A 24,634-nucleotide genomic window follows, 5' to 3' on the forward strand; every position below is an offset into this window, starting at 1 on the left:
ATGGGCGCCAATTGATGAATACAGGCCCCAGCTAGGCCCGCAGGACACAAGGGTTCGCTCTCCTGTAATGGAATCTAGAAGGAAGTTGGCACGGAAACTGCAAAGTACAAAAACAGCATTTATTAACCCTTAAGGGTGGTCCTACAATCCACACAACACTCTTCAGTATTGCATAGAGTAGCACAAAGAACTTGCGGACATGGTCCCCTTTTATACACAATAGTGGGGCTCATAAGTGGGTGGATACAACATGAGGCCGAAGAACATTACCATTTATGGTCATTTTCGAGACTGAATCAATATATGGGCGGAGCTAACACACTCCTTGAGCCCGCGAAAACATGGTCAAGCTAGGCTAACTGATAACAGATGTGGTCAAGTCTGGGCATGCGCCAGATGGACAAAGGAGCTATTTATAGACTGTTACTAGGCAGATTACAAGAGCAACTAACACAGAGGTTGGACTCTTCTCGTGGGGACCACGTGGAAGCATGACAATACAAAATGGAGTCCGAACTTCGGTCAACATAACGGAGAAAACATGATCTAAAGTAAGGGAATTAATGTCTTTAGTAAATGCTTAATCACATCGTTGTTTCAATTTACAACAATACTTACAGTCACTCCGTACAAGACTATCATATGCATTTATACATCTATATAAACACTCACACACCGCCAATTATCCATTGACATACTGACACACCTAGTCAGTCGTGCAAGTAATTAAACACAGTCGAATTTACTTACCTATACAGTTAAACACACTCAAGTTCACTTACTCATAAAAATAGTACCACATTCTTACGCTCTTATACAATCATTGATACAAGCACACACTTCTCCATACAGCCACTCTCACAATCACACAATCTCACATATACCCACTTATATACTCTTACACACATATATACTGCCTTTCACATATGTAGTTAGTCACACATGTACCACTGAGATATACATTCAATCCCTAACACACCCATACATACACTCACCCAACCATACAGTTCATCACAGATGTACTCTTAAAACCATGCTCCCATAGAATCACCCACTCACACATCTATGCATAGAGTCACACACACCCTACCCACACAAACACTCAGGCACCCATACAGATACTCAGACAAGCAATCAATAACCCATATAGACACTCATATAGGTATTCACAAAACCATGCAGCCACTTATACACCAACACACAGACACATACAGACATTCACACAGTTTAGTCACTAGTCTGCAGTAAGATACATTTAATGACTCACTTATAAAGTCAGTTACGCACCTAGAAAATCATCCATTCACACTCTTGTACACCCACTCATTCTTCCACAGGTTCTTTCACTATAAATATATAAAACATATTTAAACTTTACAGAAACACACAGTCACTGGATGACGCCATCAGTGACGTCATCAGTGATGTCATTTGAGATGTCATCAGTGATGTCACTGACCATGTCATGAGTGATGTAATATGTGACGTCATCAGCAGTGCATTGCAGGGGCGCAAGTTATAGTTAGCTGAACTAACTATAACAGGGGAATTTCTAGGGTTTTGTACGAGGGAAATGTCCAGCTAACTATAACACCCCCAAAACCTATGTTTTTTTCAGTGAATATATATATATATATATATATATATATATCAGAAAGACTACTTCCAACAGCCTTGAGGATCCTTCAACTGCCAAAGGAAAGAGTACACGAGCCTGGATTTAGTGCTGGTTTCTTTATTTGCCCAGAGCGACGGCCAATATATATATATATATATGCATTACCAATCCACCTTCCCAAACGAAGAGGCACGCACACCGGTCTGTAGATATGGGGCTGATTTTAATGACAATTCAAGTCGCCCTCGACCCCACAGAGAAGAGAGACGCGTTTCGCCTGCGCAGCAGGCTTTATCAATCTGAATGGCACCAGCAAATCACGGAAATATATAGTTTCCTCCCCCTCCTTCAACCATTAGTAAACATGATGGATAGACTAGATGCAAGCGGTCACTGGCGTGTTAGGACTAAAATCTGCTCAGTGCCGAGAATCCAAGTGTCAGCTGCTTTACAAGGATCTGAACACAATGTCTCATAAGCCTGCTGAGCTGAATGATATACATGGATAGTAATTCTATATTGACATAATATGAAGAATAAACGTAGCATCTGATTATTGGAGGTGGGAACATATGCTGTGGATGTGGTGTCATTGTTCTCAACATTTACTGTCATGATTCAAATAGATAGCAATAATAAAAAATGAAAACTGCATGAATGCAGAGCATAAAATCGGGCTGCACACTGAGATGAGACACTCGCTGTGCTAAAAATAAGCAACAAGAAACCCAGCCATCGAGGTGTAATTGATTAGTCCCGTGAGGAAGGGGGCAAAATTAAATTGGCAACCTGCAACTGTACATCTCGAGAGAACCCATTGCTGGCCTCACATAAGAGGGCAGTCCAATGTCCATGGTGCTATGATTTTTGCTGTCCCTGGGGAACTACAGGACCCATAATTCCCTTTGCTGGCCTTGGAATACCAAAGTCCGTTTTCAAAGTTGACCAGCAAAAAGGGGTTCGAATTTGCAAGTGTCTTTTGGAATGCCCAATCGAAACGGGTGTTCTAGATAGTGTCCAAAGTTTAGGCATGGGGATATTCGCATAGTGTCACACAACCTGGATTCGGCAGCAGCTCGAAGCATGATTCCTGAATGAGCATGTCATGGAGGCCTGGGGCGACTGGTACACATCAAGCATAAGCAAGCCATAACAGACCTCACCGTTTCCGCATCAGCATCTACGGTGACCAGTCTCCAAAGGGCGCCAATATACCAGGTGAGGCTTTTCAAGCATTGGAACGCGGATTCGCATGCTGGCCGTCGGTCACAACCACCTAGCTCTGCAGTCTCCAATTCCATAGCTGTCATCCTCGCTCCATTCGTCTGGCGCGTACTCTGGGTGCTCCGCTGTGTAGCACTATCGTACTCCTCCCAACACCATTGCGGTCAAAGCGGAGCCACATGATGACTGGTGGTGCGTGGAGAACGCCAACCGCCGACGTTCGAAAATTATATGCATTACCAATCCACCTTCCCAAACGAAGAGGCACGCACACCGGTCTGTAGATATGGGGCTGATTTTAATGACAATTCAAGTCGCCCTCGACCCCACAGAGAAGAGAGACGCGTTTCGCCTGCGCAGCAGGCTTTATCAATCTGAATGGCACCAGCAAATCACGGAAATATATAGTTTCCTCCCCCTCCTTCAACCATTAGTAAACATGATGGATAGACTAGATGCAAGCGGTCACTGGCGTGTTAGGACTAAAATCTGCTCAGTGCCGAGAATCCAAGTGTCAGCTGCTTTACAAGGATCTGAACACAATGTCTCATAAGCCTGCTGAGCTGAATGATATACATGGATAGTAATTCTATATTGACATAATATGAAGAATAAACGTAGCATCTGATTATTGTAGGTGGGAACATATGCTGTGGATGTGGTGTCATTGTTCTCAACATTTACTGTCATATATAACTAATGCAGCCTTCCATAGCAATGTTGAACAATGTCATAAGAAATTCCCCTGTATATAAATACACTCCAATAAAAGCAGGGAGAAAATAATAAAACAGCAGAAATCACCATCTTAAAAGGGAAGAATGAGAAAACATTGTCAGCACATAGGCTGTATTGCATAAAAAACCTCACTGTAGAAAGTTGAAAAGCTAACCCACAGAAACCCATAGATAAACTGGCACCGTTCCTTTAAGGCAGCCATGACCCCTAGCTTCCCATCATGCCTCATGGGTGACAGTTAAGTCATTTGTTCTTTGCGGAGATCTGCAGAGCATAGCACAAAGAGGTGATATGCATCTTGTTCACTTGCCCGGGGAGGCGGGTGGGTTGCTTATGACTTTGAGGATACCCCTGGAAGAGAACTAGGATTACAGGTAAGTAACTTATCCTTCTCTTCCAGGGGATCCTCATCAATAGTAATAAGCACATGAATAGAATAGCAAGCCCATCTCCTCATCCTGCCGGCAAGTAACCATAGTACAATCAAGATACATAGTAAAAAGAAAGCATATAAAGACTCCAAAACCAGATAACATTGGAACAGATTCCTCAAGGAGGCCTGGCCTACTTGGGTATCCGCTCTGGAGTCCGAATCTAGACAGTAATGCCTGGTAAATGTATGGACCGATTTCCAAGTTGCAGCCTTGCAAATCTCGGCCATCGGTACATTGTGTAAGAATGCAACCGTAGCAGCCTTGCCCCTAGTAGAATGAGCTTTGGGGGAGGCTAACGGACGCTTGTTCGTTATTTGGTAGGCCAACCTTATACAAGACACTATCCATCTTGAAATGGATCTTTTAGAAGCTGGAAAGCCTGTTCTAACAGAGTTGTAGTTTACAAACAATTGCTCAGCTTTTCTTATGGACTTTATTCCCTCAAAGTAGAATTTGAGAACTCTCTTTAGGTCTAATGAATGCAGAGACCTTTCTGCTGGTGTAGCAAGATTGGGAAAGAAAGAGGGAAGAGAAATCGTCTTGATTTACTTGGAAATCAGACACTACTTTGGGCAGGAAGGAAGGGTGAGTTCGCATAACCACTCTATTATGATGGAAAACCATAATGTTCCTAAGAACAGTGCTTGAATTTCACTCACTCTGCGTGCTGATGTAATAGCCACTAGAAAAGCACTTTCCATGTAAGGTGTTGTAATGTGGCCTTATGAATGGGTTTGAAGGGAGGACCCATCAATTTGGACAAGACTAGATTCAACTCCCAAGGTGGAGAGGGAGGTCGGACAGGAGGATAAACCTTCTTCAACCCCTGTAGGAAATCCTTGACCACCTGAAGTTGAAAAAACGAAGGCTGGTTAGGCGATTTTCTATATGCCGTGATGGCAGCCAAATGCACTTTTATGAATGTATACTTCAAACCAGATGTGGCCAAGTAGAGCAGATAGGGCAAGATTACCTCCTCTTGCCCTTGAATTGGATTCCACCCATTAAGCACACGCCACAAGTAAAACCTTTTCCATTTAAAGGAGTAAAAGGTCCTCGTGGATGGTCTTTTTGATTCCCGCAAAATGTCCATGCAATCTTGAGGGAGGTTCAAATGTCCGTAATGCAGGACTTCAGGAGCCATGCTGTCAGGGTGAGCGAGGGAAGTCTGGGGTGCAGGATCTTCCCTCCCATTTTGGTCAGGAGGTCCGGCCTGCACGGGAGTCTCCGATGCGGACGCACTGAGAGGTGCAACAGGTCCGGATACCACCATTGGCGAGGCCAGTCTGGTGCTATGAGGATCATTGTCATGCTGGATCGGATCAGTTTGGCCACAACCTTCAGAATGAGAGGGAGGGGTGGAAAGGCGTATGCAAACGTCCCTGACCAGTCTATCAAAAGAGCATTCCCCCTCGTTCCTGGTCGGTAAAACCTGGATGCAAAGGAGTGGCATTTTGTTTTGATCGTCCCAAAGTGGTCGATGAAGGGATGACCCCATTGATGAAAAATGTCTGCCACCACCTTGTCGTTGAGCACCCAGTCTTCTTGTTCGTCGAAGTGACGACTGAGGGCGTCTGCTCGCACGTTCTGCTCTCCCGGTAGGTGCACTGCTGTGATCGATAAGTTTCTGGCTAGCAGCCAGTGCCAGATCGCCTGGGATTCAGGAGACAGAGGGCGAGAGTGTGTTCCACCGTGTTTGTTCAAGTAATACATGGTGGTTGTATAGTCCGTTTGTATTAGGATCGATTTGGACTGAATCGACGGTTGAAAAGCCTTGAGGGCTAAATGAACCGCCTGTAGATTCCAGCATGTTGATATGATCGGTCCGTTCCCTGCTGGTCCATCTGCCCTGAGTTTGCAGATGACCCAGATGTGCTCCCCATCCCTGAAGAGACGCATCCGTGATCAGGGATTGTGTTGGCAGAGTTTAATGGAATTGGATCCCACCAGAAGATTCTTTGGTTGTAACCACCAGAGAATGGACATCTTCGCTGCTGGCGAGAAGAGAATCCTGTTGGTCCACTGACCCGAGGATAGGTCCCACTTGTACTCCAGATCTTGTTGTAACGGTCTCATCCTCAATCTGGCGTTGGTTATCAGAAAAATACAAGAAGCCATCGACCCCAGCAGAAAATCCACTTGTCTTACTGATGGCTGAGTTTGGAGGATGACGTTGCTTTTGACTCTCATTGATGACAACCTCTCCTCCGAGGGAAACGCTTTTCTGAGGTCTGAGTTTAGGGTGGCGCCCAGATAGTGGAGCGATTGGGTCGGATGAAGAACCGATTTTTCCACGTAGACATGAAGGCCTAAGCGTTGCAAGAGGTCCAGGCAGATGTGAAGGTGTTCCTGCACCATGTGGGGGGATGATCCCTTCACCAGCCATTCGTCCAGGTATGAATACACAAACAGACCTTGGCGATGTAATGCTGCCACTACCACTGCCATGCATTTCGTGAAAACCCCCGGGGCAGATTTTAGACCGAAGGGTAAGACTTTGAACTGGTAATGTTTTGTGCCCACCATGAACCGCAGGAACTTGCGATGCCGTGGTGTGATTGGGATGTGAAAATACGCATCTTGGAGATCGACCGAACATATCCAATCGCCTTTTCTCCAATGTGGAAATATTTGATGGAGCGCCAACATCCGAAACATTTCCTTCTTGATGAACTTGTTCAGAGAACGTAGGTCTAGAATTGGTCTGAACTTGTTCGGTTGGTCTTTTTTCTGAACAAGGAAGTATCTTGAGTAGACCCCCTGTCCTCTCAGTGCAGGAGGGACCTCTTCTGTGGCCAGTTTCCTGAGAAGGGTCGACACTTCCTGACACAGGAGATCTAGGTGTAGCTGACTGGATTTCACCGGAGGAACCCGTCTTGGGGACGCACAAAAACGTAGTGTGTAATGTAGGAAAGTGGCTCTGTATATAATGTTCCCAAATAAGTACAGTGTGTAAAGAGTCCACAGTCCCCAAAGGTTTGGCAGAGGCTAAAGTTAGATATAACCTTACTCTCTAAAGTGGTAGCTTGGTCTAGCAGTAAGGCAGTATCGGAGGAAAGTGTAAAGCATTTGTTGCACACACTCAGTCAGCAAATGGTCTCACACACTCAATAACTGAACTCTAGGCCAATGGTTTATATATAAAAAATATATGCTTGTTTTATTTTAGAACCAACAATAGGTATCAAAATATACTTTCTCAGAACGAGATGCTTTAGTTAAATACTTTGCAATAGGCAATTGACTTTTGAATGCAATAGTTAGTTTGTTGCAATACGCAACACAATTTCAAACACAATAATACATTGAGCTTAATGGGAATTTTAAGTTATAGGCAATTGATTACTTTCAGGATTACTTCTCTAACTACAGGACTTGATCCTAGATTCAGGCCTGGGACATTTCTTAGAAACAAGTGAGTAAATACGTTTTAGTTACTGTTGTGATTTTTAAGCAATATTTTGCTATTTTAAAAGTTGACAAACTTTTTCTACTGAAATCATCAATGTTAACCTATGGAAGGAAATTCACTTAGCAGGTAAGTGGGGCTATTGTTACCTTTTCTAGCTCAATGTTGGATCCTGGATCCAGCACTAGTGTTCCACCTCTAGGCAGTTGAGAGAGTGCGTTTAGGTTATACAGGCGATTTTTAAAGAATATTTAGAAGTTTGCAAAATCGACACTTAGAAACTTTTTCAGCAAAAACTAGGCAATGTTATCAGGAAGGAAATTCAAGTTGCAGGTAAAGTATGTTCTCATTACTTTTGTAATCCAGGGCTGGGCTCCTAGGCTCAGTACTGGGACATCTATCTCGAACAGGTAAATAATTACGTTTTGACAGTTGGTACGATTTTTGTAGTTTACAAAAATCGACACAGAAGGAATTTCACAGAAAAACAGTCAATGGTTTCCTATGGGAGAAAATTGAGTTAGCGGTAAGTATGCTTGTAATTACTTTTCAGGGTCAGTGCTGGGCACCAAGATCCAGCACTGGGAACTCTCCTAATAGCAGGTGAGTATTTTCGATTTCGTTACTCTGTTGATTTTAGGTGAATATTTTAACCCCTTCAGCGCGGCGCGGATTTCCGCGCCGTGCTGAAGGTTCTGTGCGCGGGCGGGGCCATGACGGAGCGGTTCCGTCATGCGCATAGCGCAACCGACGCTCATGACGGAACCGCTCCGTCATGAGCGTCGAAGGGGTTAAAGTTTAGAAACTCCACACTTAAAAGAAATCTCGAGTAAAACCAGCCAATGTTACCCTATGGAGAAAAGTGGGTTATCGGCTTTTGGGTAAGTACTCAACTGGCAGAGTTAAGGTGCTGGGCATAGACTCAGGGGTCTCCCAGGGTCAGGTAAGTACAGTTGTTACAGCCTCAGCGGCACTGGGGCAGCCAGGTGCAGAGTGAGTTAGCCCCAATGTTATCCTATGGAAGGCAGGGGGCCCTTGGTTGGTGGCTGCTGACTGGCAGGCCACGCGGCTGTGGGAGCTGGCCTCCTGGTCACTTGCTCAGGGCAAATGGGGAAGTAGGTAGGAGTAGAAGTTGCACTGCCAGGGCCACTCGGGCAGCTGGGTGCAGGCTGCTTTTGAGCCGTCTGGCGCTCAATGGGTTGCAATGGAAAAGCTCAAGGACGAACAAAGGCTGCAAGCTCGGGGACCGAGATTCTTCAGGTGCGACCACCACTTCGAGGGGTAAGTTGGGTAGTTAGAGGATTGGTAGGTACCCAGGAGTTCGGCACAGGGGGCCTCAGGGCGCCGGGTGCAGGGGTGCCTTTTGATGTCGGGAAATCTTACCCTCTGTTGATCGCGGTTATGGGGGTCCCTGGTTCTGAGGCTGCAGGCGTTGTCAGGAGCGTCGAGGTGGGTCCTTGGGTGCCGTGTTCGGGGTCACAGTCGACAGGGGGGACGCCCTCGGGGTCTTTGTCCACTCCAGCACAGGCCAGGCTTGGCGGGTGCAGAGTGTGCAGGGTGTGCGGTTCCTGGCTGATGCCAGGGGTCAGTTACTTGCTTTGAGCAGTGCCACTGCTTGTGGGAGTCCCAGATGCTCAGAGTCACAAGGGAGCCAGGTCCTCCGGGGTTTGTGAGGTTGCTGGCCTCGGGAGATGCCGGCATTTAGCAGGTTCGAGGGTCGACAGGCCGGTAGGGCTGGGGCCAAAGCAGTTGGTGTCTTCCTCTTGTTAGCAGCTGCACGGCAGGTCTTCTTTCTTCTTGATCTTCTTTCTTCTTGATCTTCTTTGCTGTTTCGGAATCTGCAATCTGAGGAAGGAAGGTTCAGGGTGCCCCTAAATACTAACTTTAGGGGTGTTACAGGTAGGTAAAGGACAGGGACCACTGGGTCCCTGCCCTGGGGTGGGTACACCCCCTATCCTGCCACTCTCCTGTGGGAGGGGGGCAGTGGCCTAGTCCTGATTGGGCAGGGCTCCCCATCTTCAAGATGGCGAGAGTCCGGGAATGTGCTTCACCTCGCCTCCCCCATCTGAGGGGTGGGGTTGGTAGAGGCTGGCACACCCCCTATCCTTCCTTGGGGTTTCCGGCCAGCCTCCCCACCAGAGCGGGGGTTTACAACCGGTAGGGGCCAGTTGCTGGGTACAGCAAGTGGCCTGGAGAAGCTCACAAAGGCGGCATGCCTTTGAAGCTTCCCCTGCCCATCCTGGGGGAGGAGACCTAGCACCTCGCCCAGGATGTGCATTGTTGCAGGCCCAGGAGAGCGGATGGCTCTCTACCCAGGGGTCCAGCAACATGTCTGCTGTGTGGCAGCCTAGGCAGCCCCTCCGACCAGACGTGGATTGTAGGATAGGTTCAGGGGGCTTCTCTAAGATGCCCTCTGTCGTGCATTGTACATTAAATCCTGCACTGGCATCCGTGCGGGTTTAATTTGCTGAGAAGTTTGATACCAAACTTCTCAGTCTTCAGTGGAGCCATCATGGTGCTGTGAAGTTCGTGTTGACGATCTCCCAGCACCATATACTCTTAAATGGCAGCACTGCACTTACAGTACCCAGGAATGGACCTGGGTACTGTAGGGTCACAGGGCTCATGCTCCTGTACCCACACCACTGGCATAGGGCACCCAGCTAGAGGGGTGGCTGATGTATGCCAGGGCAGTGTAGGTTGTGGGCATGGCGCACAGGGATGTGAGCCATGTCGACTCTGTTTTGTTCTATACACAGACACTCAGCCTGCAAGGGCAGTATGTGTCAGGGTACAGGGCCTCTAAGGGGGGCACAATAAGTGCTGCAGCCCTTAGGGGCCTTCCCTGGTCACAATGCCCTGGGTACCTAGGGTATCATTTACCAGGGGCTGACATGTGGCCAGGGTTTGCCAAATTGGGTTTTAGGTTTCAGCATAGTTTTTAGGGACGGAACATAGGCCCTGGGCACCTGATTGGCAGGAGCCCAGGGTACACTCAGTCAAAGTACATTCAGCAATTCAGCAAAAAGTGGGGGCATACCATGCAAGAAAGATGGCACTTTCTCACACCCATCCAATCCCTGTGGCCTGAGTGGGCAGGAAAAGCGCTCCGCTCAGGTTCTGTCCGGCTGTTGAATGCAGCCAGGCGTTAGAACCCCAAGTGTACATGTGTGTTTTGTTCTGTCCGAGATGTCCAGCCAAACCCACATGCGTACCTAGGGAGCTGTAGGAGAGTAGGATCTGCTTCACATGGGTACCCCCACTTTTTGCTGGTGTTTCACTGTTTTACGACCTTAGTCTGGCTGTGGCCCTGCTAATCAGGACCCCAGCCTAGCTGCTTCCTCTCTAAAATGGTTTCCATGTACATTAGGTACATTTCTAATTGGATTCTGGAGTGCCTTGTAAGCCCCTAGTATATGGTATACTATGTACCTAAGGCATAGGTACCTCAGAGGCCTACCAGGGGCTGAAACATGTATTATGCCACCCCTGGGAAGCACTCCAAAATGACACCACAGGTCTGCTACTGCAGCCTGGGTAAGGTGGTGCTTGCACCCCTTACTGTGGTATAAGGCTACCTATATCACTACCATTGCACACATATAAAACCTATAAGTCACTCCTATGGCAGGCCCGAACAATCCTGAAGGCAGAGTGCTTGGTTTTTATGTGAGAGTGTGCCCCTGCATGAGCAGAGCCCCTCTGCAGTGTTCGGAGTACCTCCTCTAATGCTGTTTGTGGGGCAGCCTGACCATATACTCTTAAGTGCATTATAACCTCGCGGCAAATGCTAACTTTGGACTGGCTGCACGGAAACATGTTGTGTTTGGTTTCAAACGCTTTGGAATACTCTTCCTCCCCTCCCCCCACCCCCCCGAGCGGCCAGTTCTGGCAGCGGGGGTAGCATTCCACCCTTCTAGAGGGAGAGACATGTTCACACTGGTCTACCCGGTAAAGACTCTCTAAAGCCCTGGCATCACAAAAAGGATGCCACAGATACGGGTCTGGCCTCCTGCTGCGGACCGTATCTCCGGCAGGGGAGGTGTAACCACCTCCCCACACAGGCAGATGTGTATTGGGGCTGGGCGGGAGCACTCTGGTGCTTTGAATTCCTGCACTGGGGGCACACTTGGTGTCCCTGTGCATAGTCCAGTTCAAACCGGTTGCACGGGCTACCTGCCCCTGCTCTGGCGCGAAATTGGACAAAGGAAATGGGTGTAACCACCCATCTTTCCAAACCCTCCCATAGGTGGGTCCCTAGAGTATGTCCAACCCCCAAACTTAGTATAAATATGGGAACCCAGTCATTGAGACTTTAGATTACCCTGGACGAAACTCTGTAACATATATCCTGGACCTTTGACTTTCCATATTTGCTAGAAGACTGAATAAATCTCCCTTGGGGTCAAGGAGTGACTCCCCTGCTTGGCAGGCACCAAAGAAGCAACTGTCCGGTCTGCAACTCTGAAGCTCCCGCCTGATGCCGAAGTCTTTGCATCACCAGAGGTGGATTTCCAGACTTCCCCGAGACTACCCTGAGTCCACAGCAAAACTGAGGCCCATGGGTGACGTGGAACCGTGACCCCTGGACACCGTGATCTTTTGCCGATCCATCATCTTCCTGGTCTTTCTCGAAGTTGTGCTTTGGGCTCAGAGTAGCCAAAGCCTTGAGCACCTCCTGCACCGAAGATCTCTGGCCTCCACTCCACGAGTGACCCGTGGGCCAGTTTCAAGTGTGACCGCTCGAGGCTCCTTCGCGATCGCTAGCCCGTTGGCTAGTGGGTCCCCACGAAGGCAACTCCTCTTCTGATTGGGCTTTCCTGGTTGCTCCAGACGAGCCCCGATGTACCCTCGCTCGGTGAGTTCCCCAGACCTTGCTGGTCTGCATCGACGTCCTTTATCTATTTTCACGTGACTTGTCCGTTGCCAAGGCTTGTTGGGTCCAATCTTCTCGCCGACGCCGCAGCACTCGACAGACTTCGTGGGACAGCTCGAATCCAGCTCCTGGCCGTCGTTGATGCCTCCTGGACCTCGTGGCTGAAGAATCAAGACACCCGTCAACTCACCTGAAGCACCCGACATCTGTGGGCATTGGACTATCGTGTCACTGGTAAGTGACCCAGACTCTGTCCCCTCTGCTTTCAGGTTCCTTCCATCCTAGATCCAGATCCAGGCTTGGATCTCTCCGGACACTTCTCCTCTTCACGGCAGCAGCAGTTCTTTGCCAGCTTCCATTGAAAACAGCGACGCAACCCAACACCAAAAGACACCTATGCACCCGGCTTCCCTGGGTGAGGTAACTCTAGTACTCCGGTGCTCCCGTGGGTGTTGGCCCTAGACACCTGTAAGTCCAATAGGGTTCGCTCATAGTCATCCTCTAAGTTTCCTTAAACTCTTAATTTCCAACCGCGACTTAACCCATAGAAGTTAACGGCGAGTTGCGGCTGTGTTCTCCCACTGCACGCGTCCTCCGTGGGTCTCCTGTGTCACTACCTTGGGTGGTCTCTTGTGGTCCAAGCACTTCTACAGGCTCTAGGCCTTGTCTAGTCCAGTCGTGGTTCTTATACCACTTTATTGGTATATGGTTTGGTACGCCCCTAGGGCCCAAAAGTGTATCTGTGCTTTTACTGTTGAGTACTAACTTGTAACTTAAGTACTTCGAACTCCAGCCTCATAAAGAGACTAGAGGGGTGTGTTTCATCTTAAATACATATATTTTAAATATATACCTGCGGATACGCGCAGTGGATCGCCGAACTTACGCCGGAGTTACGCCAGAGTTCAGCCCGTCTGTGCCCGTCCGTGCCTAACCGGGCCCAGGGGCCATGGCTCTTTCTACTAGCTCCTGTGGTAGTTTCTTCTATTCAGGTGAAGTTTTAGAATCCCTGCGTCCCACTCCTCATACAAACTGTACTGTCTGCTCTTTCCCGACTCATAATTTTGAATGTGCTGGTTGTAGTTTTCTTACCGGTAGAATGTCCAATTATAAAGCAATACGTCGTTCTCACACTCGTGGTAGACGGAGGAGATTGCATACACATCTTAACAGCTTTACACTCCAATTTTGGAGTATTAATTGCCGATCCCTCCCGAAACACAAACATCACATCTACGACTTCATTGTCGAAGAGCAGCCCGACGCGTTGTTTCTTACGGAAACTTGGCTTCAGGATTGCTCCGGTCCTGACATCGCCGTTGCTGTCCCTAACAACTATGTAATGGTGAGATTGGACAGAAACTCCGGAAAAGGGGGGGGGATTGCCATAATTTTTAAGTTTACCTACACATGTAAGTTTGAAGCCCTTCCCATGTCTGGAAGTGAGACCGCACTTTTTAAATTAGTCATCAATCCCCAATTCACTTTATCGGGCCTCCTGATCTACCGCCCTCCTGGCAATGCTCTTCCTTGGGTATCTTCACTAGCTGATATTATAGCTCCCCTACTCCTCAGGGCAGCCAATTTTACCATTCTTGGCGATCTCAACTTGCATCTTGAAGACCCACAGTGTACCACCAGCAAACGCTTTTTATCTGATCTGGAGGCTCTCAACCTTTCCCTGCTCAATGTTGGCCCCACTCACTCTGCTGGACACCAATTGGACCCCATTGTCTCTAATCTCTCTTTTGATTGCTCTCAGAGAGCTCGCCCTTTGGAGTGGTCCGATCATTTCGCAGTCCACTTCTCCTTACTCTATACCAAGAACCAGGAAAATAGTGGCCTCGACAAGGGTGCACCAACTCATCGTTGGGGTAAACTTGATATTCATAAGTTGAACCAGCACCTCTTGAATACCCGTCCTGAGGAATGCGAGGCTTCAGTCGCGGAGTTGAACACCGCTGTTTCCCACTGGCTTACTAACGCTGTAACTACCCTTCTCCCGCTCTCTTTGAAACATTTCAGGTCACATCGCCTTCCGGCACCATAGTTTTCCACCGACCTGAAGGCCTTGCTTATCAAATGCAAGGCCCTAGAACGGAAATGGAGGCACTCTTACTCAGTCTCACGGAAGACTGTTTATAAAGAGACTCTAAAGGAATACCACTCAAAATGTAAAATCGCAAGAGCTGCCTATACTGTGGATACAGTAACACAAGCTCAGAACTGTCCTCGCACTCTTTTCTCCGTCGTCAAAAAATTGACAGGAGCGGACACTATCCCGACACCTCCAGTTTTAGAGGAGGCCCAGTGTAACTCTATTGCGAAATTTTTCATTGCCAAGGTTGAGCGCATATACGACTCTATGAGCACTCCCTTGAACGCAAAGGAACTTCATTTGGGACAGGTCGCAGGGACCGAACAGCCTCCTCCTACGGTGAAGGTAACGCACTGGCAATTGTTTGACGACACCTCGTTCTTCACCTGCTTAAGCAGTATAAGATCTGGCTCACCTTGTGATCCTGTACCTGCCAAAATCCTTAAATTGCTGGATCTTGAATCTCGACGGGTTCTTATGAGACTCTTAAATGCCTCATTACTTGAGTCCCATGTGCTACAGGACTGGAAGCACGCAATGGTCGTTCCTCTCCTAAAAAAAGCTGGAACCAATGTGTCCAATCTCGCCAATTTCAGACCGATATCCTTGCTGCCTGTACTTTCTAAAGTGCTGGAAAGGCACGTTAACACTCAACTATACCATCTAGTGGAATCTTCGGGATTTTTACACCCATCCCAGTCTGGCTTTCATGCTCACTACTCCACAGAGACCGCCCTTTTCGGGGTGACGGAGAGTTTAAGACACGGTATCGACCGCGGGGAAACATCTGCGCTCATCCTTTTGGATTTGAGCGCGGCGTTCGATACCGTGTCCCACTCCATTCTTTTGAACTCTCTTCGATCCCTGGGAGTGGACGGTCCGGCTTTGGCCTGGATTGCCTCCTTTTTGAGTGAGCGCACTTTCCAAGTCTTTTCCGCGAAAGCCACATCTTCCACTTGTCCATCGGCATATGGTGTTCCTCAGGGGTCCATACTCAGCCCTTTGTTGTTTAACATCTATGTGAGACCCCTGGCCTCCATTGCGGAGGACGCTGGGCTGACTATTTTTTCATACGCCGATGACACCCAAATTGTTTTCTCCCTTTCCAGCAGCGAGAGCAACGATATATCGGCTCTGAAAATTGGATTGTCACGTATAGCTGAGTGGATGCAAAGACATCTCCTCAAACTAAACGGTGACAAAACCGAAATTCTTATCTTAGGGAAGCATAAAGATCTATGGGGCCCTCAACATTGGCCTAGTGAGATGGGACCCCTTCCTCAGCCATCTTCTGTAGTCCGCAACCTCGGTTTTTTTATAGACGACAAACTCTCCATGAGACAGCAGGCCACAAAGGTGGCCGCCATATGTTTTGCCATCCTGCGATGGCTCCAGAAAATTCTTTGGATGCTGCCTCTTGCCACCAGGAGAACCGTTGTCCAGGCGTTAGTAACGTCTCGCCTGGACTACGGAAATGTCCTCTATCTCGGCGCCGATGTGGCCACCGTAAACAAACTCCAGGTTGTTCAGAACTCGGCAGCCCGACTTCTCTGTAATATCCCGAGGAGATCATCGGCCACACAGGCTCTGCGCGATCTACATTGGCTCAGGATCCCCAGCCGCATTAATTTCAAAGCCATATGTTATCTTTTTAAAATCAAGCAGGGCTCGGCCCCAAAATACTTGCAAAGTCTGGTCCAACCCTACAAGCCTAGTCGCACACTTAGATCCTCTGCCAATTGCGACTTTGTTGTCCCTCGATTTAAGCTTGTAAGGATGGGGGGACGGACCTTTTCCCATCTAGGTCCCAAATATTGGAATGCGTTACCCACCACTTTGAAAACAGAAACCAATTTTCTTATTTTTAGAAATAAACTGAAAACGTTATTTTTCCGATGATCTTCATGCCGCCTTAGTTGATTCATGGTGCTGTCTGAGAGGTTTGTTTTCTTCTTGAGTCTATCCCTTGCGCCGGGAAACCCACTGCGGGTAGCTGATGCGCGTTATAAGTTTAAATAAATAAATAATAATAATAAAATACCTGGTGTGGTTGTCCTTTGATTCGGTCATTCAAGAGATTATAGACTGGTAAAACAAGCTGCTTTACACTGCTTCAAGACTTAGCCCGAAGGCTGCTCTCCATAGCTACCACTAGGATAGCTTTCAATAAAGGTTGTCTTTAACCTATCACCATAAGGGTGTGTTTTGGACTGGTACATGGTGCCCACTAGAACTAGTGGACAGCATATATCAGGCCACCTTCTCACAGGAGCGCACAAGCACTCCTCCCCATGCCCCGCCCCTCCCTGTGCAGCCAGCAAACGAAAAATAAAAGTTTGCTAGAGCGTCGTTTTATTTTCTGTTTGCGTGCTCTGCGCCATGCAGTGGAGTGACGTCCTCTGCCACTGCAGCGGAACTGCCACTGAGTTCCACATGTCTTCTGCCCGTTGTATTAGTGCTACAGCTTCTCTTATGGGGGCCGCCAAATCCCTGCCAGGGGCCGCCACGAATATGTATTGTATCCGATTCCTCGTGGCGGCCCCTGGGGTTTGGCTGCCCTGTGCAGGTGCACAGCTTGCACATGCCTAAGGCCGCCCCTGTTATGATGGTAGAAATTGTTTAACTCCCTTCTTTCCTGTTTTGTGTGTGGCCTTGTTGATTCCATTGCGAGTTGTGGGAAAGGGGAAAAGCATCACATGCAGGGCTGTGTGAGGGGTGAGGAAGCACTAGAAAGCGAGAACCGCATGAAAGGCACACAGGCAAGAGAGCAACACTGAGGTGGGATGGGGAGGAGAAACACATGGCAAGAGAGAGAATGGAGAATCTCGCAGAGGAGAGCGAGGACAACCGTTAGTGGGAGGGCAGATGCACAGGAGGGAGTAGACAGCTGGAGAGCATATGCACGCTTGTAGAGGGCTTAAAGAAAAAAGTAGTTCCTTAAAAGTGAGCAGTGGGACGAGACTAGTAAAAAGGCTGTGATTCAGGGGAGGTACAAACACACGACGAGCAAGGCAAGCCATCAATTGAGAAGCAAGCGAATGAGGAGTGATAACAGCAAGCAATGTTCAGCAAAGGAGGGGCTTTAAGCCCACTGTAAGATTGTGGTGTGCTGACTATAGGTCTTTTGATAGGTATGGTAGGCTTGACTTAAACATGACGATCACATAGCTATAAAGACAGTAGTTGTAATGCAGAATAAAAGTAACCAGTCTGTAAAGACACTTGTCTGCCTAATTCCAACTGCACTATATAGTATTGTTTGCTAGCAATCATTTGTCTTTGAATAGACTGCTCTATGAGAAGGATTATTGATACTTATTCTCTCTCTCCTGCAGAATGCCATCATGTTCGGTAAAAAGAGTCACACCGATGTGCAGTTCTACACCGAAGTGGGTGAGATCACAACCGACCAGCACATGCATGACCGAGATGACCTCTATGCTGAGCAGGTGAGATCAAGGCTGGAGGTGATCAGTAGAGGTTCTTCCCACAACGAAGGTGCCCCAAAATCACTGGAGGGGCACAAGCTCCCCTCAAATTGCAACATTAAGGCGATAGTTCTCTAAATATTGCCTTGAAGCATCTGCTTCTGATGCGTGAATCTTTATTGAACCAAGTGAAGCTGCATGCCAACATCACCTTAGTCCTCGGAAGTCATTGTTTCTTCAGTGCTTTCCCCTTCACCAATTTAGTTTCCATGGTGCTTTTTCCATAGCATCCCAGACCTTCAGCACTGATATATTGATGTTTAATAGTGTCTTTTGTATACTTCATTGGTGTGCCTAATCCTACCATATAGTGTAAGGACTGGAATTTTACAAGTTGTTGTTCCCAAATTGTCTTGGCCTGTAGACCCAACTGGAGTAACTGCATCACCATGAAGCCTACGATGCTGTGCAACAGACTCCATCTCTTGTAACTGGAAAGCAAAGATGAAACGATACCTGTGTCACAAGACTGTGCTGAAAACTGTGATAATAGTCAGAGCCTAAAATCACGAATGGTAGTTCTTCTTGGAGCAGACTCTTTGCTGATTTTGCAGCACTTTTCATGACTGAAATCGCATGCCTGTCCAGTTTGAGTCACACGTGAAAAAAGCCCCTAACATTTGTCCCAGGTTACTGTGAGAAAGTGGCTCTGTATATACTGTTCCCAAATAGGTACAGGGTGTACAGAGTCCACAGTCCCCAGAGGCTTGGCATGGCTAAAGTTAGATATAACCTTACTCTCTAAAGTGGTAGCTTGGTCGAGCAGTAAGGCAGTATCAGAGGACAGTGTAAAGCATTTGTTGCACACACTCAGCCAGCAAATGGTCTCTCTCACTCAATAACTGAACTCTAGGCCAATGGTTTATAGGTAAAAAAAATATGCTTGTTTTATTTTAGAACCAACAATCGGTATTAAAATATACTTTCTCAGAATGAGATGCTTTATATAAATTAACCCTGGGCGTAGTTCGCGAAGTAGCGCTTCGCGTAGCTACGCAAAGTGCACTTTGCACTACGTGAGCTACGCGTAGCACTTCGCGAACTGCGTAGTACCCTGTTCGCACTGTGCAAGATGTCGTTTTCAATGCTTGCACAGTGCGGACAAGCAACCGGCACTGTGCAATCATTGAAAACAGCATCTTGCACAGTGCGAGCTGTAGTTTTCTGCTGCTCGAGTAGATTTTTACTCGAGCGGCAGCTTTCTCAACGCGAACTGGTAGTTTCTCACCGCGAGCGGTCGCGAGCATACACGACCACTCGCAATGAGAATCCTGACCTCCTCGCGTTGGGAATCTCGCCGGGCGGTTTATTTTCCATGCTCTCGATCGCCAACTTGATGTTGCTGATCGCGAACAAGGAAAAGTCTTGCGGGGATGTCATTTTGCTTGCTCGCGGTCGCCAACTTGACATTGAGGACCGCGAGCAAGCAAAAAATGACCGCTGCACTACGCAACACTACGCTACGCGTGTTTGCACTGTGCTACGTGCAATTTGCGTAGTGCGAAGTAGCGCAAACTTCACAAACTACGCGAGCGTAGCACAGTGCTTTGCCCAGGCTTAATATAAATACTTTTGCAATACGCAATTGACTTTTGTAAACAGTTACAAGTGGTTGCAATAGGCAACACAATTTTAAACACAATAATGCATTGAGCTCAATGGAAGTTTCAAGTTATTTGCAACAGATTACTTTTAGGATTACTTTTGGAATTCCAGGACTGGATCCTAGATTCAGTCCTGGGGCAGTACTTAGAATCAAGTGATGAAAGTCGACTTAATTACTGTGATGATTTTTAAATAATATTTAGCTATTTTAAAAGGTGACACTTAGAAAATATTTCATAGAAAACAGTCAATGATTCCCTATGGAAGAAAATTCAAGTTGCAGGTATAGTATGTTCTCGTTACTTTTGTAATCCAGTACTGGGTACCTAGACTCAGTACTGGGACCTTTATCCAAAACGGGTAAGCAATTACGTTTTCAGAAGTTATACGATTTTTAAAGAATATTTAAAGTTTGCAGAAATTGACAGAAGAAATTTCACAGAAAAACAGTCAATGATTTCCTATGGGAGAAAATTGGGTTACTGATAAGTACAGTTGTAAGTATTTTTCAGAGTCAGTACTGGGCACCAAGATCCAGCACTGGGAGCTCACCCAAGAGCAGGTGAGTATTTTCATTTTCGTTACTCGGCTGATTTTTGGTGAATATTTTAAGATTTGAAAAGTCCACACTTAGAAGAAATTTCAGGAAAAGCCAGTCAATGTTACCCTATGAAGAAAATAGAGTTATCGGTTTAAAGGTAAGTACTCGACTGGCAGAGTTGAGGTTCTGGGCACAGACTCAGGGGTCCCCCAGGGTCAGGTAGGTAGAGTTGGTTCACCCTCAGCGGCACAGGGGCGGCCGGGTGCAGAGAGAGTTAGGCCCAATGTTATCCTATGAGAGGTAGGGGGGCCTTGGTTGGTGGCTGCTGACTAGCTGTGGAAGCTGGGCTCCTGGTCACTTACTCAGGGCAAGTGGGGAAGTAGATAGGTGTAGAGGTTACACTGCCAGGGCCACCATCAATCCCCTGGACGTGTCCATTCAACACATCATAGGCTACTTACTCCACCTACAAAGGTGCAATCTAGCCTATACGTCCATTCGACTGCACCTCGCAGCCATAGCAGCTTACCTACAAAACAGGCAACATCTATCACTCTTTAGAGAACCTGCCATTAAAGCCTTCATGGAAGGTCTTAAAAGAATAATTCCCCCCAGAGTGCCACCCTCACCTGTGTGGAACCTAAATATCGTTCTCACAAGATTAATGGGGCCTCCCTTCGAACCTCTGCACAAATGTGAGCTTCAATTCCTAACATGGAAAACCGCTTTTCTTGTAGCCATCACTTCCCTCAGAAGGGTCAGTGAGATACAAGCACTTACCATTCAAGAACCTTTTCTACAAATGCACCATAACAAGGTTGTTCTCCGTACCAACCCAAAATTCCTCCCTAAAGCCATTTCTCCCTTTCACCTAAACCAATCTGTAGAACTACCAGTATTCTTCTCGCAACCACAGACCGTTGCAGAAAGAGCTCTTCACACACTAGATGTCAAACGAGCTTTACTCTACTACATCGAGAGAACACAACCTTTCCGTAAGACCAAACAACTGTTTGTCTCTTTCTCTCCACCACACAAAGGCAACTCCATCTCCAAATCAGGGATAGCTAGGTGGATTGTCAAATGCATTCAAATTTGCTACCACAAAGCAAAACGAACGCTATCCGTTCCCCCTAAAGCCCATTCTACACGTAAAATAGGGGCTTCCATAGCATTCTTAGGGAACATCCCCTTAGATGATATCTGCAAAGCAGCTACATAGTCAACACCGCACACTTTCACTAAACACTATTGTGTAGATGTGCAAACTAAGCAACAAGCTAGTGTGGGCCAGGCTGTACTCAAAACATTATTTCAAACCACTGCAACAGATACGGGTAGTCACCGCTAAGGTTGGGTACTGCTATATAATCTATGCACAAGTGTGTAATCTGCAGCTCATATGCCTCGAACGGAATATGCTACTTACCAGAATGCATCTGTTCTTGGCATGTAGAGCTGCAGATCTACACACGCCCACACGCCTCCCCGGATGCCTATATCTGTTCCAGTTTATCTTATTTAGATACTAAACACATGGGCCTCTTCACTGTTATTACTACGCTCCATCTTTCCCTGCTGGCGAAAAACAATCTGAGGATGGAGCCGAAGCCCATGCGCAATACGATCCAAAGGAGGAGTCACCGACCTTGTGACTTCCAAAGACTTTCCAAGAGGAAAAACAAACTGCAAACATCAGGCCCCAACACCAGATGGCGATCTATGCACAAGTGTGTAGATCTGCAGCTCTACATGCCAAGAACAGATGCATACTGGTAAGTAGCATATTCCTTTCCTTTCACTCTCCTCCCGACTCCTTATCCATTGGCCAGGCAAGTAGCGCCTCTCTGGCATCCATGGCATCTTGCATCTACATTGTTCCCAATGCCAGGCTACACTTGACCTTTCTAGCAAACACTGGAAGACTAGTGGTCTCAGTTCTTGGACCTCTGGGAAGACCGAGTGGTCCTCTCACAAATTACCTGGGAATCGCTCCAATGGTAGATGAAGAGTCGTCATCTAAAAATAGGAGTTCCTTTTCACCACGAAGTTCCCACTCAGACTCTTAACACAGAAGCTTCCCTCCAGGATTGGGGAGCCCACCTGGGTTCTCTACAAGTTCAAGGTTGGTGGTCGGAAAAGAAACTGTACCATAACAAAATGCTGGAACTGAGGGCAGTTCATCACATTCAAGTCATTTTTCCCGCCCATTCAGACATGCTCCCTTCTGGTACAAGTGGACAATACGATTTGCTCAAGCAGGGAGGAACCCGGTCACGCCCTGTCTCTGGAGGTTCAAGCCATATGGAAGTTGCTGCTTGCCAGAGACCTGACCATCTCAGCAATCCACCTTCCAGGCCCACTCAACGTTCAAGCAGACTGTCACAACTTCACCGAAGCTCACGACTGGATACTAAACGACAAAGTCAATCAAAACAATTTTCAACAATGGGAAACACCACAAATCGACCTGTTTGTGGATGAAATAACTCAAAATGCTACATCTTTGCATCCGGGGTCTTCTAACCAGGATCCAAAGGGAATGCTCTTTTGATCAGCTGGTCAGACATTGCTATACGCCTTTCCTCCCATACCTCTCATCCCATGGTCATCAACCAATTTTACAGAGCAAGGACAGTCCTGATCACTCATGAGTTGCCTCGCCAGTGGCTGTTATCTTCACCTGTCAACACCACACAGGAAGTTGCCATGTAGACCGGATCTCCTCTACAAACTAGGAGGGAAGATCTTCCACCCCAACCTTCCCTCTCTGAACTTGATGGCATGGCTCCTGAATTCCTGCAATATGGACACTTAGGCCTTTCCCAAGACTGTGTGGACATCTTGAAAGTCTAGAAGGCCTAGCAGAAAATCTATTTATGGTGTGTCCAGAATGGTAGTCATCTGATCCTAGGTCAATAAAATGTGCTCTTACCTTACTTGTTGCACCTTGCGTAGTCTGGCCTACAGTTTAATCCGATGAAGCTACACCTTGCAGCCATTACTGCCGACAGAGTCTCCCACACAGATTTCCTTTTTTCAAATGCCTGTAGTCGGACTCCTGAAGGTTTGAACAAGGTCTACCCTCCTGTTAAGTCACCTTCTCCCACATGGGACCTTAATGTAGTTCTCTCAAAACTAATCGGTCTCCCTTTTGAACCCATACACAAAGCTTTTTTACAACATCTTATTTGGAAGACCTCTTTGCAAGTTGCTTTCGCGGAGTCCCCGACATCCAGGCTCTTTGTGCTAAAGAACCTTACCTGGTTTTTCATCCAAACAGGGTGGTCATGACAACCCTGCCAAAGTTTTTCATATCATTCAGACCATCACTCTTCCAAAGTTTTTCCCCAATCCTTCCACACCACCAGAATCACTTAAGTAAGTTTTAATGTTTTACCTCGACAAAACTAAGGATATCAGACACTTGTTTATTAACTATGGTCCGATGCTTACTGGTTTAGCTTCTCCCAAACAATCTATCTCTAGGTGAACAGTGTCTTGCATAGTTCTTGCTTACCAGTTAGCCAATAAGTGCCTTCCTTGAAGACCTAGAGCTCATTCTACAAGGGGTAAGGCAACCACTGCTGCTCTACTCAGAAATGTACCCATCACAGAGAATTGGTAGCCTACAACATGGCGATCGGTACATACTTTTGCTCGCCATTGTTGTCTAGACTCCGAAACTCAGACAGATGTTCAAGTAAGGCAGACTTCACAAATAAGCCTTTCTGGTTAGATCTCTTCTTAGCTGCTAGTAATTGTCTTGAATTTGCCCACTGGGGTATTGGATGAATTAGCTATTCTATTCAGTGTTTTTGACTATTGATAAATATCCCCTGGAAGATAAAGACAAGTTACTTACCTGTAATCCTAGTCCTCTCCAGGGGAATACTTCTCAAAGTCGTAAACAACCTTCCCTCCTCCCCTGGCGGATACTTAACACAGCAGCTGTGATATAGGTTATCCCCTGACTACTTCTTATGATTGTAAAAAAAAAAAAAAAGACCTGAACTAACTGTAACCTGTGGGGCATGATGGGATAAAAGAGGTTTTGAAGGTTTTAGAGGCACAGTGCCAGTTTTGCAGCGTGAATCATTCTGGATTCACTATCCTGTGCATTATTCCACCATCTAGTGGTTGGGTCCGGAATTGTTTTTCTTTTTCTTTTTTTTGTGGTCCAGGTAGGTGTCAACATACCATTTGGTGTCCTTTGTGACATCGACGTGCTTCCTCCGGAAGCTCCCACCTTTGGTCGCCATCTTCAGATTCTTTTTTTCCGCTGTTGGGTCTGGATCGTCAGTGAAGAAGCGCCACAACTTTGGAGAGAAGAATCCATGAAAAACAGAAAAATCGAGATTTCACCTGAGAACATACTGGAATACGAGTCATGTAACAGGGACGACGAAAGAGGAGGAAAACATCAAGAACTTCGACATTCTACAGAGAATGCGCACACAGGGGGCTCCCTGGGAGCGGTGATGGACACAACTCCCTTCAAATTCTACGCAAACTGCCACCACAAGTACCCGGAGAAGGATTAATACCCAGTTTGCAATCTCTGCCTGGCGCCCTACCATCGAAGCGAGGACTGCAACGCCTG

General features: G+C 47.1%; 1 protein-coding gene across 1 annotated transcript in view; it reads left to right on the plus strand.

The window, feature by feature from the left end:
- The window catches only part of LOC146869332 (FACT complex subunit SPT16-like), a 251,328-nt gene that overhangs the window by 189,410 nt on the left and 37,284 nt on the right, over positions 1–24,634 (plus strand). The window contains exon 12 of the mRNA XM_085650597.1: positions 17,733–17,846. Within this exon, the coding sequence (XP_085506723.1) occupies positions 17,733–17,846 (114 nt within the window). The remainder of the gene's footprint in view (positions 1–17,732; positions 17,847–24,634) is intronic.

This window comes from Triturus cristatus, chromosome 1_1 (assembly GCF_964204655.1).
Source record: "Triturus cristatus chromosome 1_1, aTriCri1.1, whole genome shotgun sequence".
Taxonomy (NCBI): Eukaryota; Metazoa; Chordata; class Amphibia; order Caudata; family Salamandridae; genus Triturus; species Triturus cristatus.